This window comes from Mirounga angustirostris, unplaced genomic scaffold, assembly GCF_029215605.1.
Source record: "Mirounga angustirostris isolate CCGP_5_RB_7025 unplaced genomic scaffold, mMirAng1.0.hap1 SCAF_9, whole genome shotgun sequence".
NCBI classification, from domain to species: domain Eukaryota; kingdom Metazoa; phylum Chordata; class Mammalia; order Carnivora; family Phocidae; genus Mirounga; species Mirounga angustirostris.
In genome coordinates this window covers 34,221,954-34,242,474 of record NW_026991717.1, presented here as the reverse complement: position 1 = coordinate 34,242,474, position 20,521 = coordinate 34,221,954, and the positions used below count along the sequence as shown (strand labels likewise).

At 37.6% G+C, this 20,521-nt stretch overlaps 1 protein-coding gene across 3 annotated transcripts in view; it reads left to right on the top strand.

The window, feature by feature from the left end:
• ARIH1 (ariadne RBR E3 ubiquitin protein ligase 1) overlaps nt 1-20,521 on the top strand; it is a 123,063-nt gene that overhangs the window by 19,502 nt on the left and 83,040 nt on the right. The window contains exon 2 of one of the 3 annotated variants that reach the window (XM_045899744.3): nt 10,046-10,113. The exons of the other annotated variants lie outside the window; for them this stretch is intronic. Coding sequence (XP_045755700.1) covers nt 10,046-10,113 — 68 coding nt within the window. The remainder of the gene's footprint in view (nt 1-10,045; nt 10,114-20,521) is intronic. 3 annotated transcript variants of the gene reach the window in all.

The window sequence follows — 20,521 nt, the reverse complement described above, 5'->3', positions numbered from 1 at the left end:
CCTTGTGTGCTTTATCTGACATTTCTTCTTACTCATACTGGCATAGCAAAGTAATGTGAAGTTTTTCTTTTTGCCTTTGTAAGTCTACCTTTGCTTTTGATGCTTTCCCCTGATAAACTCTTTCATACTTTAAAACCCACCTTAAACATCATTTCTTCTTTGAATCCTTACCTGTGAGAGAGTCTCAAAATTTTGTACATACTTTTATTGTTTAAAAATCTATCTCTATTCTTTTTTTTTTTTTTAAAGATTTTATTTATTTATTTATTTGACAGAGAGAGAGACACAGCGAGAGAGGGAACACAAGCAGCAGGAGAGGGAGAAGCAGGCCCCCCGCGGAGCAGGGAGCCCGATGCGGGGCTCGATCCCAGGACCCTGGGATCATGACCTGAGCCGAAGGCAGATGCTTAACAACTGAGCCACCCAGGCGCCCCTCTTATCTCTATTCTTTATTCTTCCACAAAACAGATTCTGCAATCCTTGAGGGTAGGATCAGTGTATTAATTTTGCCATTCCCATTGACCAGCACAGTTCCAGGAACATAGCTGTTAAACAAACATTGATTGAATAGTCCAAATTAAATATGAATGAATTTTCTTTTCTTTTTTTTTTTTTTTTTAAAGATTTTATTTATTCATTTGACAGAGAGAGACACAGTGAGAGAGGGAACACAAGCAGGGGGAGTGGGAGAGGGAGAAGCAGGCTCCCCGCTGAGCAGGGAGCCCAATGCGGGGCTCGATCCCAGGACCCTGGGATCATGACCTGAGCCCTGCTTAACGACTGAGCCACCCAGGCGCCCCTAAATATGAATGAATTTTCTTATTGATTTTATTATTGATAAAAATTAGTCTTGATACTATTCATTTTTTTTTTTTTTGTCAGTTGTTCACATTCCTACAGGCTTTACTGAATTAACTCTTCTCTCATTCTCTAATATGCTTTCCATTTTTTGTTCTTAACCGGTTATTTAAGAGAATGTTAGTCATCACAACTGTTCTCTGAAGTAGATGGTATTTTTACTATTTTATGGATAAGGAAATCGAGACTTTAGAGGAATTGAATAACTTGCCAAGGTTTTCATAGCTGGGGTTGGAACTCAGTATTTTATATGATTAAATATAAAACATGTGTAAATGTAAAACGTGAATGTTATTGTCTTGTGTGCTGGGTATTTTCTGTTTATCTCTCTAGATCCACTATACTTTTTTCCATCCAGCTCTATGCCCCAGGAGACTGACTTGTACAGACTGAGTCCAATGGGCTCTGACTTGTGACTTCATTGCTATGACCTGTGAATCCAAATAAGTAATAAACAAGAATGGAATAGAGTCAGAAGTCTACCACATGCCCCATTTAAACTTTACAACCTACGTATGTACCTCAAAATTTCAAGCCAGAGTTGCTGTTAACATTTACTTTTTGGAGTCCAGTGTAAGCATTTAAAAACACGAAGTTTTAACATTAAATAATTCCGCTGCTTGACCTACATTACAGAATGCATTTATACTATGCAAAATGTATTCATGATTTACATATGAAATTACAAACTGAGACCAGTGGTCTGCAAAGTCGAACAACATTCTCGTTGTGATAGAAGCACCAAGAGATTTTTGAAGAATAACATTGTGAAATTGTTACAGATGCACAAGATAACAAGTGCTTGATATGTTTAAAGGGAGAATGGCTGACTTGACTCATTTTGCTCAATAATAAGATAGTTCTTTTGTGAAGTTCTCAGAGGAGCTTATTACTGATACCATTTAAAATCATGTAAGGAAATGTCTACCTTTCAACCTCGAAGTGAAAACTTGAGTGGGCCTCAGATTGTTATTAATGTGGAAAGGAAAGTATGTATATAATTTTATTTACCAGTTTAACTGACTTTTTTTTAAGTTTATTTATTTATTTTAGTAATCTCTACACCCAGTGTGGGGCTCAATCCCACAAGCCCGAGATCAAGAGTCGTATGCTCTTCCAACTGAGCTAACCAGGTGCCCCTTAACTGATTTTTTAAATGTAATAATTTCATTTCACTGGACCTAAGTGTTTTATCTGTTTTTTGTTGTAATCATCTCAATGTATATTGCATTACTATAGTTAATAGCTGGGTCCTTGGAACATATGGCAGTATCTGAAGATTGATTTATAATGTTGCATTCCGCTCTACTATAAAGCCTAAAGGGTGAAAGTAGGACTTTAAAATTCACAAAGATTTTCTAGTCATCCTTAGGAATGAAAGCATAACAAATAAACAATAGCTAAAGAACTAAGGGGGTGCCTGGGTGGCTCAGTTGGTTAAGCATCCCAACTCTTGTTCTCAGCTCAGGTCTTGATCTCAGGGTCGTGAATTCAAGCCCTGCGTTGGGCTTCACGCGTGGAGCCTACTTAAAACAAACAAACAAAAGAATTAAGGATGGCAGTAAATTTACCTAATCTTTGTCTCTTACAGAGTCAACACTGTTTTTGATTCACACGGAGTCAGATTAACAAGGATGAAAAGGGATCTTAAAGGTTGTTCTGGGGATGCCTGGGTGGCTCAGTTGGTTAATCGTCTGCCTTCTGCTCAGGTCATGATCCCAGCGTCCTGGAATCGAGTCCCACATCAGGCTCCTTGCTCAGCAGGGAGCCTGCTTCTCCCTCTCTCTCCCTCTGTTTGTGCTCTTTGTCAAATAAATAAAATCTTAAAAAAAAAAAAAAAAAAAGGTTGTTCTGACCAACCACTTACTAAGCACTAGCTCCCTGTTAAGTGGTCCCTCAGCCTATTCTTAGTGACTTAAACCCTCACAGCCACTTCTAGAAGTGAGTGCATTTCATATTTAAACAGCTGTGATTTCGATTTTCTCCATATGTTAATAGTCTCTCTGTAGCCTTTTTTTGCTTGAACCTACCTGGTTCTAACCCTTCCTCCTGATAGCTTTTCTTTCTTTTTTTTTAATATTTATTTATTTGACAGAGACAGCGAGAGAGGGAACACAAGCCGGGGGGTGGGAGAGGGAGAAGCAGGCTTCCCGCTGAGCAGGGAGCCTGATGATGCGGGGCTCAGTCCCAGGACCCTGGGATCACAACCTGAGCCGAAGGCAGACACTTAACGACTGAGCCACCCAGGCGCCCTAGCTTTTCTATTATTTTAAAGATTTATTTGACATATCAGAGACTACCGATGCATTAAACTATATCCAGACTAACATTTTTTTGTGTGTAGACTCTGGTATAAAGCTTCTGCTTTACTTCTTATGGACTGTTGATTAGGAAGATTATTATGCACTGGTATTTTGGATTCAGAGTTGTGCATGTCTGCTCAAGAAAGTTACCTAAGGTGGAATGCTACAGCAGCACATGTACCCTGTTCAGTTAAATAAATGCCAGAGAAGGCAAAGTCAGCAGATCTGTTTATTCATACCCTCATTGTACACACTGGAAGGTTTTGTAGTAGCAAGTGAATATACCTATTCATCCTAATGTTACCATATTATTAATCGTGTTCTATACATTTATTCTGACTCTGCTTTATAAAAATAAAGGCAGTTGCTAGATGGTGTTAACTAGTTAGCTCTGAATAAAATGTTTTCTACTCCCTTTTTTAAGCTTCTGGGTCAGTTTAAGTGAAGAATATCCTGAAATTGCAATGCAAACTTATCTTTATAATTATAATCAGCGTTTTCTTCATTCTGTGTTACCAACACAAAATACAGAAGTGAGTTGCAGGCTGAGTTCAATATGACTGAACTCTCCTCCATAACCTTTGATTTAAAAAAATTTTTTTAAACAACCTCAGTATCCTAAGACTGTTGATAAGACTTTCTTTAGGATTTAAAAAAATTATTGTTTGACTATGCGTGTATTTTCTTGGCTCAAAATTCAAAAAGTGCAAAAGATAAAGAATCTCCTACCTTAATATCTTCACCACCTGGTTTACGACCACAGAGGCAATCACTATTATTAATATCTTCATTCTTAATACTTTGCTCTTAAAAGTAGAACCTCCACCCTTCTAACTTGATTTTTATCCTCCTTTTGAGACCCTAAATATCATATAGGATTATTTTATGAATTTCTGAGGCTGATCGGTTTTTTTTTCTGTCTACAAAGTTGTTCTATTAATTTAGGAACAGAAAAGCAGTGTGTATTCTATGGCATCTGTTGTAATAATCACTTTGGAGTATTTAGATCTGCAAAAGCCTGTGAAAACTGAAACAGTGGTCAGGGTAAAAGCTCATCTCCTACCTGTCTTTTCCTGGTAGGAAAAAGAATAGGAGGATATGATGCTTTCTCCCTGAATATTCACTTTCTCCATCCCCAGCTATTGGAACAGGTCCACATTGTTTTATTTTTTTTGAAGGTATGTGTGTGTGCGCATGTGTGTGCTTGTGTGTTCTGTGTAGCTACCCAGCTAGCCAGGGCGTCTTGTGTTCCACTTCTTTGCATTCTAATTCAACTATACTTTTGAGGAAAATGTAATGTATAAAGATGAGTCACACATATAAAATGTTCGACTTCCTACATTGTAGAATATTTTTTATTCTAATTGTATAGTCATTTAGTGAATGAATCTAATCAGTTTTTATTAAAATGAAGTGTCAAAGATTAGACACCTTTTCCCCTAGCTCACTTGTTTGTGTGTCAAAGCTAGACAATTCCAGCATATACTAACAAATCTTTGAAGAGAGATTTAAAAAATAGTCTCTCTGGGTCTGACTGACTTCCTAGGAAGGCTTCCAGTGCTCTAGCTACCCCATGCTTCCTGATTGGAAGAGGGCTGTCTACAATTGTTTTAAGAAGGGATTAGTACAGGGGCGCCTGGGTGGCTCAGTTGGTTAAGTGTCGTACTCTTGATTTTGGCTCAGATCGTGATCTCAGGGTTGTGAGATGGAGCCCAGCCCTGAGCGTGTAGCCTGCTTAGGATTCTCTCTCTCCTTCTCCCTCTGCCCTTGCCCCCTAAGTCTCTTTAAAAAAAAAAAAAAAAAAAAGATTAGCACTACCAGAACTACTCATTTCTATAGTGTGACATAAGCCATATAAATGAAATTGTTTTTCCAAATTACTATATTATGATAAAAGTTGAAGAACCACAGTTAGAGTTATGGTAAGGATATGCATGCAGCCATAAGCTAAGGAAGAAGTTCATCCAGTCTGGGAATGGACCTTCAGATTCTTGCTACTGTGCCTTTAAAGTCATTTGCTCAATTAAAATGCCTTCAGAACCCTAGGATATTTGGGAGTGGGGGCAGTTGTTTTTCTAAATTATGGGATTATAGTGGGTGGGAAGGAATGCTGGGTGCTGAGAACGGATTTTTCAGGAATCCCTAGGTGTTTCTTGACTGCTAAAGGCCTCACGTGTACTTTTTTTTTTTTTAAGATTTTATTTATTTGAGAGAGAGAGGGAGAACATAGAGGGAGAGTGAGTGGGAGAGGCAGACTGGGACTCAGTTCCAGGACCCTGGGATCATGACCTGAGCTGAAGGCAGATGCTTAACCCCACTGAGCCACCCAGGTGCCCTAAAAAAAATTTTTTTGTTGTTAAGTTTATTTTAATTTCAGTATAGTTAACATACAGTGTTATGTTAGTTTTAGGTATACAATATAGTGATTCAACAATTCTATACAGTACTCATTGCTCATCATGATAAGTGTACTCTTTAATCCCCTTCACCTATTTTACCCAATCCTCCACCCACCTCCTTTCTGGAACCATCAGTTTGCTCTCTGTAGTTAAGAGTCTGGTTTTTTTTTTTTCTTTGCTTTTCCTTTTTTGTTTTGTTTCTTAAATTCTACACATGAGTGAAATCATATGGTATTTGTCTTTCTCTGACTGGCTATTTCACTTAGCATAATACACTTTAGCTCCATCCATGTTGCAAATGGCAAGATTTTGTTTCTTTTTTATGGCTGAATAATATTCCCGTGTGTGTGTGTGTATCACATCTTCTTTATCCTTTCACCTATCAGTGGACACTTGGGCTGTTTCCATAACTTGGCTATTGTAAATAATGCTGCAATAAACATAGGGGTGCATCTGTCCCTTTGAATGAGTGTTTTTGTATTTTGGGCTATTTATCCAGTTGTGTGATTACTGGATCATAAGATAGTCCTATTTTTTTTTTTTTTTAAGATTTTATTTATTTATTTGACAGGGACACAGTGAGAGAGGGAACACAAGCAGGGGGAGTGGGAGAGGGAGAAGCAGGCTTCCCACGGAGCAGGGAGCCCGATGCAGGGTTCGATCCCAGGACACTGGGATCATGACCTGAGCCGAAGGCAGATGCTTAACGACTGAGCCACCCAGGCGCCCCAAGATAGTTCTATTTTTAACTTTTTGAGGAAATTCCATACTGTTTTCCAGAGTAGCTGCACTAGTTTGCATTCCACCGATGGTGCCCTAGGGTTCCTATTTCTCCACATCCTCTCCAACATCTGTTGTTTCTTGTGTTTTTGATTTTAGCCATTCTGATAGGTGCAAGGTGATATCTCATTGTGTTTTGATTTGTATTTCCCTGATGATGAGTGATGTTGAGCATCCTTTTCATGTCTTTTGACCATCTGTATTTCTTCTTTGGAGAAATGTCTGTTCATGTCTTCTGCCCATTTTTAATTGGATTATTTAGTTTTTGCTTGTTGAGTTATATAAGTTTTTTATATATTTTGGATATTAATCCTTCATAGGATATGTCATTTGCTGATACCTTCTCCCATTCTGTAGTTTATCTTTTAGTTTTGTTGATTGTTTCCTTTGCTGTGCAGAAGCTTTCTGTTTTGATGTAGTCCTAATAGTTCAGTTTTACTTTTGTTTCTCTTGCCTTAGGAGACCTATCTAGAAAAAAGTCGCTACATGCAATGTCAGAAATTACTGCCTGTGTTTCTCTTCTAAGATTTTTATGGTTTCAGGTCTCACATTTAGGTCTTTAATCCATTTTAAATGTATCTTTGTTGTGTATGGTGTAAGCCAGTGGTCATTGTTTTGCATGTAGCCATCCAGTCTCCTAAACCCCATTTGTTGAAGAGGCTGTCTTTTTCTCATTGCATATTCTCTGAGGCTAATGAGATCTTAAACATAATACTTCACTTTAATTGGGGACATTAAATACGTTGAATACTTGATTTTTTACCAACTAATATTTCTTTAGCTGCTACGCTATGCTGGGGGAATATAAATACTGGACAACTCTTTAAAGAGGCATGTATAAATAAGTTATAATATAGTGATATGTGCAACATATCACTGACATATCTGACATACAGGGTCAGAGAAGGAATGTTTAATGCTGTTTTCTGGGAAGGACTGACAGTTCCTGGTGGAAATGGGTCTGAAGCTAGGTTTTGAAAAATGAATAATCAGAGCTCATTGGGCAGGTGGGATAGGAGAAGGCATCCAGCCAGAGGAAGAGAGGAATAGAATGTACAAAGGCAGAAGCTGTTAATGGTCTGGTATGGGAAGTAGTGTGGTAGGGGCTGAGGCTAGACAGGCAGTTTATGAAAGGTTTTAACATAGTACTAAATGAGATGTATTTATCCCCTAGGACCTAGTGAAACAAATTAATGTGGAATTAGTGTTTAGAAAGACCACTTTGATGGCAGTATAGGGAATAAATGAAAATAGGATGAGATTAGGAAGCAAGGAAAGTAGCGAGAAGTCTATTACAATAATTTGAGCAAGAAATATTTGATGAGGTTAGTGAGGCTGGACTAGAGAGAAGGGAGAGGCATTCAAGCAATTAGGAGGTAGAATCGGTGAGAATTGGTGAATTTTATTAAGAGACAAAATAGCTGAATAGTTAAGTCTTTGGCATCATATATAGAACTAAATTCAGGTCCAGCTTTGCTTTTTATCAATTTTATGACTTTGTGTCAGTTATTTAATTCTCTTATTAATAAATTCTCTTTCCTCGTCTGTAAAATGAGTACTTGAAAAATAGTTTAGGGGCGCCTGGGTGGCTCAGTCGGTTAAGCAGCTGCCTTCGGCTCAGGTCATGATCCCGGGCTCCTGGGACCGAGCCCTGCATCGGGCTCCCTGCTCAGCAGAGAGCCTGCTTCTCCCTTTCCCTCTGCCTGCCGCTCTGCCTACTTGTGCTATCTCTCTGTCAAATAAATAAATTTAAAAAAAAAAGAAAGAAAGAAAAATAGTTTAGTTGAAACTTTAAGAAGCCTTCATTTAATTGACTTCCAGATTAATTGTTCCTCTCCGTTCCCTCAGTAAAACAGATTTATTTGATGTCTATGGCAAGCCTTCAGCTTGTTGATCTTCCTAAATAAGCAAAAGTAAATAACAAAAGTAACCAGTCACAATAGGCCTCATACTTTGATTCTCCCCCTTTTTAAGATTTGATTTATTTAGAGAGAGTGCGTTTGTGCAAGCAGGGGGAAAGGCAGAGGGAGAGAGAGAAATCTCCAGCAGACTCTGCCCTAGTGCAGAGCTCAACATGGGGCTCAACTACACCACCCTGAGATCATGACCTGAGCTGAAATCAAGAGTTGGATGCTTAACTGACTGAGCCACCCAGGTGTCCCGATGTCACTTTTATGAAATGTCCCAAATAGGCAAATCCACAGAGACAAAAAGATGAGTGTTTGTCAGAGGCTGAGTGGGGAAAGGGAGAATGGAGAGTGGCTGCTAATGGGTATAAGGTTTCTTTTGGGGCTGATGAAATGTTCTAAAATTAATGGTTGACAGAACTGTTTGTCACAACTCTGAATATAATCAAAACTACTGAATTATATACTTTGAAAGTGAATTTTATGGTATGTGATTATATTTGAATAACAGTATCATAGAAAATACTAATATACATACCACATTCACATTTCTGCAGTTGTCCAATAGGTCATTTTATAGTTTTTCTTCTTCCAGTCTAGAATTCCATCCAGGATCATGCATTACATTTGATTATCATGTCTAATTACCTGCTCATGTTTTTGAGAGGTTACAGTAAGAAATGAATAAATGGTTAGATCCCTTGGAAGTGAAAGGGGAAATGTTTTTCCTCGGTCTTTCTTAACTGGAGAAAGAATCTACATTATCTTAGATGCATGCAAAATAAAATGTTTGATTAAAATTTTGGATCTAAGCTTTTAATGAAGCTCAAGCGAGCTAGCATTTTGAGATATTAAGGTGTGTTTTTAAAATAACTCAGGGGGCACCTGTGTGGCTCAGTCGTTGGGCGTCTGCCTTCAGCTCAGGTCATGATCCCAGAGTCCAGGGATCGAGTCCCATGTCGGGCTCCCTGCTCTGCGGGAGGCCTGCTTCTCCCTCTCCCCCCCCCCCTGCTTGTTTTTCCTCTCTTGCTGTGTCTCTCTCTGTCAAATAAATAAAATCTTTACAAAAAAAATAATCAGAAATTTCTTGAAGTGTGAATACTTGTTTGAATGGATTTGAAGTAACAGAAGGACTCTAAATAGATTTTAAAGATACTGTTGGTAATTTTGTATATATTTTACATATATCTTGTATCTTGGTAATTGACCTAAATGACGCTAATATATTTTTTTAAGCCCCTCTAAAGTTATCTAGATGTGGTGCTAGCAACCATTTTTACATAGAAAGACAGGGAAATGTAGAATGGTAAAATGCTGAAATACTACTTTTACTTTGTGATTCCAAGTATACTTGAATCACATAGACCCTGGTATTACAGAAGTTTTCTGCTTGTAATAATTGCCTTATTAATTTTGGCATAGAAAGTCTTTGGATGTGAAAAATAATTTTGTATTAAAAAGTAACTACCTCTGAAGAAATTGTGTGGCATGGTTACAGAAATGTCTGCTCTGTAACTGTTGATGGTATTAAAAATACTGATTATTTTGCCCATTGCGGTGGTACTATTTCTGCTTGAAAGAAGGGAATGATATGGAAATCAGAAATAGTTTATTTGGGTATGTGTATGGGAGGATTGTAGGCCTGAAGTTCAGGTATTTTGCTTAATAGAATATAGGTAGATATGTTCTCTTCTGGTTTCCCCCTTCCCTTTATATACCTTGATTTTAATTTTTATCAAGTCTGTCTATCTGGCCTTTGCCGCTGTGGCCCATTGATCTGTCCATCTGTCTGTTACAGTGCATATTGGGTACTTCCAGAAGTATGAATTCAGTGATGCAAAGGACAGGCGGGCTGCAGCAGCAAAGGTAGGACAGAATCATTCCAAAGACAAGTCATTAAAGGACCATTAAACACACATATGTGCAGCACATTTTGGCAGCAAGTACCTCATTATTTAAGGGCATACTGTTTATCCTGTAAATCTTGATGACAAGCCTGTTCTAACATGACAAACTTGATATATCCACTTATAAAGGGCACAGTTTTATTAATTTTATTACTTAGGCAACAGAGTAAATTGGTGTTTGCCACTATCTTTTAAAAAAATGCTGAATAATAGAAGAAATGGTTAAATGGAGGATATTAATGTTATTTGCTTGATTCATGGACCTGGTTGATTTTCAGAAACTATGATGACAGAGGACCCATTTGTAAAACTGTGGGAGAAAAAGGAGGAAGAAAGCTAGATTGATCTGGCCATGTGTGTATATTTTATTATGTCCGAATCTGGAATATTTTGATGGAAATAATCTAAATTTTGCAGGTTGTTTAACTTCTATGAGGAAGTTTAAGGATTTCTATTTAAATATTTGTACCATTTACTTAGATATTTATATCCATTTGCTTGCAAAATGATAGCAATTGCAATACCAATACCTGGCTTCTTTCCTTTTTTTAAATGCTGTGTTAGAATGAGAGAGCAACAGCATTTTTTATACTGAATTCTAAGACTAAATCAGAGGCAAGCTTTAAGAACTCAGGCAATATAATGCAAATGTTTGAAGAAAAAGAAATGGAAAGCTTACATATAAGGTAAAGTATGAGGTTGCTTATTTATATTATGCTAGTATTGGCTGACAAAGTGAGATTCTAGGGATAGCTGAATGATACAGATTATTTGCATCATTTTCTTTGTTGATGTGCTTCTAAAAGGAAGAGGCTATGTTTTTCTAAATAGGTTAATACAGTGCTTTTCAAGGCTTCCCAAATGAAAAGGCAGATACAGGTTTGTATTTGGCTTTCAGTGAAGATTGCTGGATTTTCAAAATGACTATAAAACCTAAGATCTCAAGTAGCCACTGCTTAAATTCTGGGCCAAAAGGCTGAGGGGTTAGTAGTTCATACTATAATAAACTGTATACTACATTGAGAAGAACTGGTCTGCAATCTCTTTGACGTTTCATGGTATACCATAGAGGTTTTTTGAATCAATTGTGTTGAAACAAGGTATTTTGGTGTTTGACAGCCCTTTTTTGGGGGTCTTGGAAACCTTTTTGGTTAACTTTTTTACTTTCCTATTTTCATATTTAGCCCCTTCTTCCAAATGTATTTGAAGGATTTCATGGTCTAAATAGATTGTAAATCATTGTTTACCTTGTATTAAAATGCGTATTTGTCACAAGTCTATAATTTCTTTAAAATTGTCCAATCTAGATCAATATAAACAAACTAATTCTGAATTTTAGAGACCTAGGTTCCTTCTAATCCTGACTCTGCCACGATTGACATTTCAGAAATAACTTTTCAGTTTTTTTCCCTTTTAAAATGGATGTTGGTGGTACCTTTACAAAATTTGGTTGTCTTTTTGAAAGGGGATTCTTAGTAAGGGTGTGAAGATGGGAACTGTTAACTGGATCTATCATTGCTCAGATTTGATTTTTATTTATTTATTTTTTATAAAGATTTTATTCATTTATCTGACAGAGATACAGCGAGAGAGGGAACACAAGCAGGGGGAGTGGGAGAGGGAGAAGCAGGCTTCCCGCTGAGCCAGGAGCCTGATGCAGGGCTCCATCCCAGGACCCTGGGATCATGACCTGAGCCGAAGGCATATGCTTAACAACTGAGCCACCGAGGCACCCCTCAGATTTGATTTTTAAAAAAAATAGTGTTCTTATGTCAATGTCGGTCTACAATTGAAATATTTTAGAAGAAAAATAAGTGGGTTATATTGGTGCTCTTTCTCACTTTCTGCTCTGGTTCCACTTTATTCTGTAAGTTGCTATTTTTTTCCTTCAATATTACTATGGGGTTAAAAATTGTTTGTACAGTATTTTCTGATATGAACATACCAGTTTGGCATTTTTTCCTCTCCCCTATTGTGTGTCTCCTTCCTATTGTTCCCTTCCTTTTCCTTTCTTGACCTAACCTAACCTTGGAAGTGGGCTTGCTGGACTTTGGTTATAGACATTTGTGGTTTTTATAAATTAAATAAGACGGAATGTTTTCAAAGGTTACTGAGTTTATCTTTACACCAGTAGTGTGTGAACTGTCATTTTCTTTGCACCTTTGCTGACACTATTAAGAATCTTAAAATTTTCATTAGCCTGATAAAATATTGCTTGATTTAATTGAACATTTCTCTAAACTGTCTTTTCATATCCTTTGCACCTTTTCTTAATGAGTTCTTAATGTGATTGTTACTGTAGCTCTTTTCTCCAACTTGTTATTTGTTTTAAACATGTATGTGGTAACAAATGAAAAAGTTATTACCATCTCCAAATGATTACATTTATAACTTTTTTTTTACACTTATAACTTTAATATACCTCTTTTCCATTACCTTTTGACATTTTCCTCTTCCTTCTCTCACCTTTGATAACCCACTCTGTGCCACCTATATTTTTATGTTATCAAAGTCCTTTTGGTTTGTGATCATAGCCAAGTATTAATTTGCTCATAGCTTGATTTTTTTTTTAAGTGACACTATTGAACAATGTTTGCTTTTATGACAGTCCAAGTAGTATATTAGGATTATTACTTTTTTTTTAAAAACAGGCTTAATGCCAAATGCTCTGGACCTTCCTGAGAACAGTGCTTCTGGTATCAAGGTCATTTGGATTGTATTTACACTCTCCTGGAACCCTCCATCCTGCTCTTCTAAATCAGGATGCCCTTCCCACTAAGCCTCTTATTGTCCTCTTGAAGTGGAGCCTCTGTTTCTTAGATCTGTGTCTTTTTCTTGATTTAATCTCATTTGGTGGGCTACATCCTTAATTTATATTTTTATAATTTAAATTAATTTTTAAAAAGTATATTAATTCATATACTTTTCTTATGCTATTTTTTGTTGTGGCTCTGATGGTGTCTTTAATTTGCCCTCAACTTTGGTTGCTGGATGGGCTAGCTGAGAAAGTCTAGATTGGAATGTTTATTAAAGATAACTGCCTTCTGCACTTACTGTTGCTAATAAATCCAGGACCAGTCTGGTTCTCGTTTCTTGATGACTTTTTTTTTTTTTTTAAGTTTCAGCCTTTTCTCTTTATCTCTTGGTTGTCTGAAGAGATGTGTTAAGTGTGAATCTTCTCATTGTGTTGGGCCTTGGTAGACACTTTCAACTGGAAGACTTGTGTCCTTCTAACGCTTTGGGAAATGAATTTATAATACTGCTTTTGTAATTTTCTTCTCTCTCCTCTGGAATTCCTGTTATGATTGTTAAAAACAATGGATAGTGGCTTAAATAAAAATGATGATAAAATTATATAAGAAAGATAGGAGGGAAGGTGAATGTTAAGAGTGCTGAATCTTCGGGGCACCTGGGTGGCTCAGTCGTTAAGCGTCTGCCTTCGGCTCAGGTCATGATCCCAGGGTCCTGGGATTGAGCCCTGCATCAGGCTCCCTACTCCGCGGGAAGCCTGCTTCTCCCTCTCCCACTCCCCCTGCTTGTGTTCCCTCTCTCGCTGTCTCTCTCTGTTGAATAAATAAATAAATAAATCTAAAAAAAAAAAAAAAGAGTGCTGAATCTTCATCATTTGCAAGGATGGTAATAGATAATATCTAAAATAGAAACATAGTAACTATCTGAGCAGAAGCATATTATTTAGGATAAAAGTAGTAAATACCAGAAGAAACAGGGAAAAGAATTTACAATGCTTGCCTCAGGATTGGAAATCATAGTGACTGAGATGTGGCAGAGAGGATTGTTAAACCTTGAGCTTATAATTAACTTCTAAAACTGTGCACATACACTAAATTAAAAAAATGTTTAAGCAGGGGCGCCTGGGTGGCTCAGTCAGTTAAGCGTCTACCTTCGGCTCAGGTCATGATCTTAGGGTCCTGGGATCGAGTCCCATGTCTGGCTTCCTGCTCAGTGGGGGGTCAGCTTATCCCTCCCCCTCGGACCCTCCCCTTGTTCATGCACACGTGTGCTCTCAAATAATTAAATAAAATCTTTAAAAAAAGGTTTAAATGTTTAAACAGTCATTTTTCATCAACCAGGGAAATTTTTCCTTAATTGATGTTCTCTAAGCTCTTTGACACAAAAATAAGGAACACTTCCTGAATTTGCATGTCATACTTGCACAGGTTCTGGATTGTTTCAGTTTTTGTATATGTGTTGCTGAAGTGAGCACTGCTATCTTCATTCTTTAAAATCCTCTCAGCAAATATATGTAGAAGTGTTCTCAGTCCAGGTATTCATTATAAACATCACGAAGGGAGGAAGGTTCCAGTTGTATATGCCATATGTTCCTTTTTCATGATTCTTAGTCATTGAGCCTGTGTATTTTGAGAATAATTGGCAGGAAAACGTATTGGAGACATACATTGCCTATTACAGCTAGGTTATAAAACTTTATTTAAATGATACAGCAGTATTTTTGTGTCTATTTCAAGATCATTTGGATTTATGACTACTTTTTGAGCTTGAAAGAAATTTACAGTGGCTTTTTTTTAATAGGGTCTTTTTGAGATAGATTAAAACTTCTATACTCCTTTAAATAAGCACTATGATTTTTAAAGAATCTCACTTATGTTTCTGTTTTACAAATTTTTGTGTACCATATACACATATATAGAGTGTAAGTAAGCAATAGTGAATTGCTAATCAGAATCCTACCACTTATCAATAGGTATTTTGATTTGCTGTGATGAGAAGGGAGGAAGTACTAGTTCAAATACTGTACTGCTAAAATTTGTTATTAAGAAGTAGTTGGGAATGTGTATGTATCTCTTTTTTTGAAGTGCTTCCAGAAGAAGAGAACTGTTACACAGCACTTAATATTCATTTCACTTTGCAGAACTAATTCAATTTGTATGCCATCTTTAGGTAGTTTGGAGATGGCTAGTGGTTGTGTTAAGTGAAGTGCAGTACCTTGAAGTCACTCAAATGTTTTCGTTGTGTGTTTGTGGAACATTTTCAGTATGTGCCACAATAGCTATGTATAGAATGCTAATACTTCGGGCTTGACAATTGGAACCCAGAGGTGAGCTTATGAACAGATAACTAAGAAGATTCTTAAATAATTCTCTAACAGTTCTGAATTACTGCAAAAACAGTAAAGTGATATAAGTTGGTCTATATAGAATCTTCGTTTATAGTTTAAATTAGCTCCGTTATACCAAAGTAATGTGGAATTGGTAGTTACCTGGTTTTTGGCCTTTCCTTTTGGTTCTTACGCTTTTATCTGTAAGATTATTTTTTTCCCCTTGATAGAGTATGCAGGACTTTTTCCCCCTCGGGAGACTGAGACCCAAGAAAATCTTGCTTTGAGTGGGGCCTCATGTAATGGTAAATGTTTAAAAGTAGGGTTATGTTTGTTGGAGGTGACATGGCTCTTGATCAAGTAGATGCTGAAGCATGCAGTGCTTTGTAAAGGTGTCAGTTTTTTTTCTGATGTAAAATAGAAGTTTTACCTATCCTTCGTATAAAAGTGTCCCTTTCATCACATGCCCATTTGGTTTGCAGTTGAATTTTTACAGAATAAATCAAATGATTACACGCAGTAATAGTATCCTTTCTTCTTTTACAGAAACATTTTATTTATTTTATTAAATTCTGATTAAACTCTTGACATTCTTTTTTTTTTTTTTTTAAGATTTTATTTATTTATTTGAGAGAGAGAGTGAGAGAAAGAGCACAAGAGGGAGGAGCGGGAGAGGGAGAAGCAGATTACCTGCCGAGCAGGGAGCCAGATGCGGGACTCGATCCCGGGACTCCAGGATCATGACCTGAGCCGAAGGCAGTCGCTTAACCAACTGAGCCACCCAGGCGCCCAAACTCTTGACATTCTTCTAGAGGTGAAATCTTGACTCTCTAAATTTGAGATGACATAGAAGGAAGTAATTGCCTTCATAAAATGCGTGTACAAGGGCAAGTGAAGAACAGCAAAGCCAAATTTGAGATGTTATTGATGGTAGTTCACTAAATGCATTCATTGACAAGTTTTGGTACATCAGGATTACATTTGTATTTCAGATGCATACCTCAGCACAATTTCAAGTTAAGTATCATGGATCTGCAGAATTATATTTGGTCAGAGCTTGTCAGTGTTAAATTTTCATTTTAATTAATCTCCAAGGGTAGTGAGTTAAACTGTGAAATTTTTGCTGAAGTAATCTTCCAAGAAGCATCTCCAGTGGGGAAGTCTCTTAACATCATTACTTTGAACATTTCCCCTGTCTCTTTTACCTTCCTTCTTGAAGGATAGCTTAGAAGTACATATTTGAAACTGGAAACTTTGAGGATTCGTGTTGTTTAGTTGTAAATTTGTTTTAAATGCATGTAACTTTTAAGCCATTTGGGAATTCTGTGGTTATCTTCCTCAGTTCTCCAAAATTACCTTTCTGTGCTGTGTTGGGCTAGAAAGCCAAAAACTATTTCTTCTCTTTTCTGCCACTGCCACATCACACCCCCCCCTTTTTTTGTTGGGTTTTAAGGGTGTGAGATTTTTCTGCAGTAGCAGAAAGGTAGCACTGCATTATCCATTCTTCATCTTTATGCATTATCAAGAGGCATTTGTGGCAAAGGCAGCAGCTAGACTGTTTTGTTGTGTACATCATCCTGGGTATCTAGAGGCAGTTGTGGTAGTGGTAGTGATGACTTCCTGATTCCTGGATTTCTAATCCTTGGATCACAGTCATCTGTTATTCTTGAATTTAGTGGTTCTGTTGGTGGCTTAAGCAGGGAGAGCTCCTTGTGATTCAGTGTGTTACGTTCTGGTGTCATTCTTGTAGACATAGCCTTATAGCCCCACTTCTCCAGTCCTTCTACTAATTAAGCATGAACTTCTTTTATTAACTCCCCCTTTGCTAAAGATACTTAGTTTGGGTTTTTATACTCTTCACCAAACCCCGAATGATCAAAGTCAAGAGCATCTTTTGGTGACAAGTACTGTTCTTCCATTTTGTATATGGTACTGTATGAACTTTGGATACATAAATAATTTATTGTATGTCATTGACTAAGCTTTAATTATATTGCAGTTTTTAGTAACTCTTAGTATAAAGCTCTCAACATACTTATATACCTTTTAAGAGAAGAAAAATTATACTTGGATTACACATGATAATTTCTTAAAGAAATCAAGTATTTAAATCTAAGGAGAATTTGGAAATGAAAACTTTTAGGGTTAGTGTAACCATCTCTCAGAACTTGATGTAGCTTATATCAGTGCTTGTCAGTTTCACTGTACATACACGTCACTTCAGGAACTTTTGAGAGTCTGGTTGAAATGATTCAGTAGATGTGGATTGGGACTTAGGATTTTGAATTTTTTTTTTTAAGATTTATTTATTTGACAGAGAGAGAGAGAGCACAAGTAGGCAGAGAGGCAGGCAGAGGGAGAGGGAGAAGCAGGCTGTCTGCTGAGCAGGGAGCCCGACGCTGGGCTCCATCCCAGGACCCCAGGATCATGACCTGAGCCGAAGGCAGCCACTTAACCAACTGAGCCACCCAGGCACCCCACGATTCTGAATTTCTAACAAACTCAGGTGATTGTGATTTTGTGAACTACAGTTTGAGAAGCAAGGCCTTGTACTGTTTATAGTTGATGGTTATAAAAGTAATACTCTAAATTTCTATTCATATTATGAAGTACAAAAAAAACCACATTTTTTTCCCCACCCCATTCCCAGACCAATCCCCAGGGATGGTAACTCCAGAGCATCTTCAATATACATCCTTCTAAACATTGTATTACATACTGAGTATATCATAGAACTTTACCAGGGGTGCCAGGGTGGCTCAGCCGGTTAAGCATCTGCCTTCTGCTCGGGTAATGATCTCAGGGTCCTGGGATCCGGTTCCCTGCTTAGTGGGGAGTCTGCTTCTCCCTCTCCCTCTGCTCCTCCCCTCCGCTCATGTTTCTCTCTCTCAAATAGATAAAATATATATATATTTTAAGATTTTACTTATTTGACAGAGAGAGATACAGCGAGAGAGGGAACACAAGCAGGGGGAGTAGGAGAGGGAGAAACAGGCTTCCTGCGGAGCAGGGAGCCCGATGTGGGGCTTGATCCGAGGACCCTGGGACCACGACCCGAGCAGAAGGCAGATGCCCAACAACTGAGCCACCCAGGCACCCCTCAAATAAATAAAATCTTAAAAAAAAAAAAAGAACTTAACTTTGTAACTAAAAAATGGAATATTGTACGTTGCTCAGTAACTTCCTTTTTTCACTCAGTGATGTCTCGTGGATATCCTTCCATGTCAGTGCATATACAGATTTTTTTTTCCATTTTTTTTTTATTATTGCATAATCTGAGTATGGATGTGGCATAATTTATAGACAGTCCCCCTTTGGAAAAATGCAGGTTATCTTTGCTTTATTGCTTTTCCAAATAGTGTGCATGTGAAATTTCTTATTCTTCCCCTTCTACACTTTATTTTTATTTTTGTTTTTTAAAAAGATTTTATTTATATATTTGACAGAGAGAGAATGAGCAGAAGCAGGGGGAGTGGCAGGGGGAGAGGGAGCCTGATGCGGGGCCTGATCCTGGGATCCTAACCTGAGCCGAAGGCAGATGCTTAACCGACTGAGCCACCCAGGTGCCCCCCTTCTACACTTAACATATTTCTGCAGAGTAGGTTTCTGGAAGTGGAATCTTTAGATCCTGTCTTAGGTCATGTGCATTTTTAATTTTGATCAGTTCTGCCAAACTACTCTCAAAAGTTGCATTTCACTAACATGAAATATTTCCTTCGTCCCTGGATATTGTAAATTTTTAAGATCTTAGCCATCGTGGTAGATTAAAAACACTTGTTGTAATTAAGGAGATTGAATATTTTCTTGTTTTTCAGCCAGTTATATTCTTTTTTTTTTTTAAAGATTTTATTTATTTATTTGACAGAGACACAGTGAGAGAGGGAACACAAGCAGGGGGAGAGGGAGAGAGAGGAGCAGGCTTCCCGCCGAGCAGGGAGCCCGATGTGGGGCTCGATCCTAGGACCCTGGGATCATGACCCGAGCCGAAGGCAGATGCTTAACGACTGAGCCACCCAGGCGCCCCTCAGCCAGTTATAGTCTTAGACTTCATAAACCATCCATTTGTTTTGGGTTGTTTTTTATGGACTTGTATATTTGCTTATTTACTGTGTATTGTAGGTGTTGCAAATACTTCTTTCTATACAGGAGTTTTTATATTTTATGGCTTTGGGGTTTCTAATATTAAGGCATTACAAAGCAAGCGTCTGTAAAATTTGGATCATCAGCAGCTCTCAAGGAGCTTATCGATTAAACTAGATAGTAACATACTATAAAAACGAGGCCATTCTTTTTTTTTTAAGTTTTTATTTAAATTCCAGTATTAACATACAGTGTTATATTAGTTTCAGATGTACAGTATGATGATTCAATACTTCATACATCACCTGGTGCTCATCACAAGTGCACTCCTTAATCCCCATCACCTATGTCACCCATCTTCCCGCCCCCTCCCCACTGATAACCATCAGTTCTCTATAGTTTAGAGTCTGTTTCTTGGTTTGCCTTTCTCCCTTTTTATTCCTTTTGCTCATTTATTTTGTTTCTTAAATTCCACATACGAGTGAAGTTATACAGTATTTGTCTTTCTCTGACTGACTTATTTTGCTTAGCATAGTACTCTCTAGGTTCATTCATGTCATTGCAAATGGCAAGATTTCATTCTTTTTTTATGAGCCCATTTTTGTGTAGAAAAATTGTCAAACTGAGTGTTGAGGTGGAATGTATTGCAGATCAAATTCTGAGATAAATGAAAAGCTGGGCTCTAGGCCTTTCTGTGTGTGTTAATTGGGTTAAAAAGTGTTTTTTTGCTGTTTCATCTTAGACTACTGTTATATATTATAAAACCCATTCATTTAATATTGAGCTTTCTCCTAAAATAAGGTTGTATATTGAGATCTTTCAAAAAATAGTTGCCTCCCGGGCGCCTGGGTGGCTCAGTTGGTTAAGCGACTGCCTTCGGCTCAGGTCATGATCCTGGAGTCCCAGGATCGAGTCCCACATCGGGCTCCCTGCTCGGCGGGGAGCCTGCTTCTCCCTCTGACCCTCCCCCCTCTCCTGCTCTCTTTCTCTCATTCTCTCTCTCTCTAATAAATAAATAAAATCTTTAAAAAAAAAAATAGTTACCTCCCCACAATACTAATAATAGCAATGCCATTCAGTAACTTGGCTAATTCTACCAGGAGATTCTGTCACACTCTTATTTATTTATTTATTTATTTATTTATTTATTTATTTATGTCACACTCTTTTAAATGTGGGCATCTGTATACATGTATACACCTAGAATTGT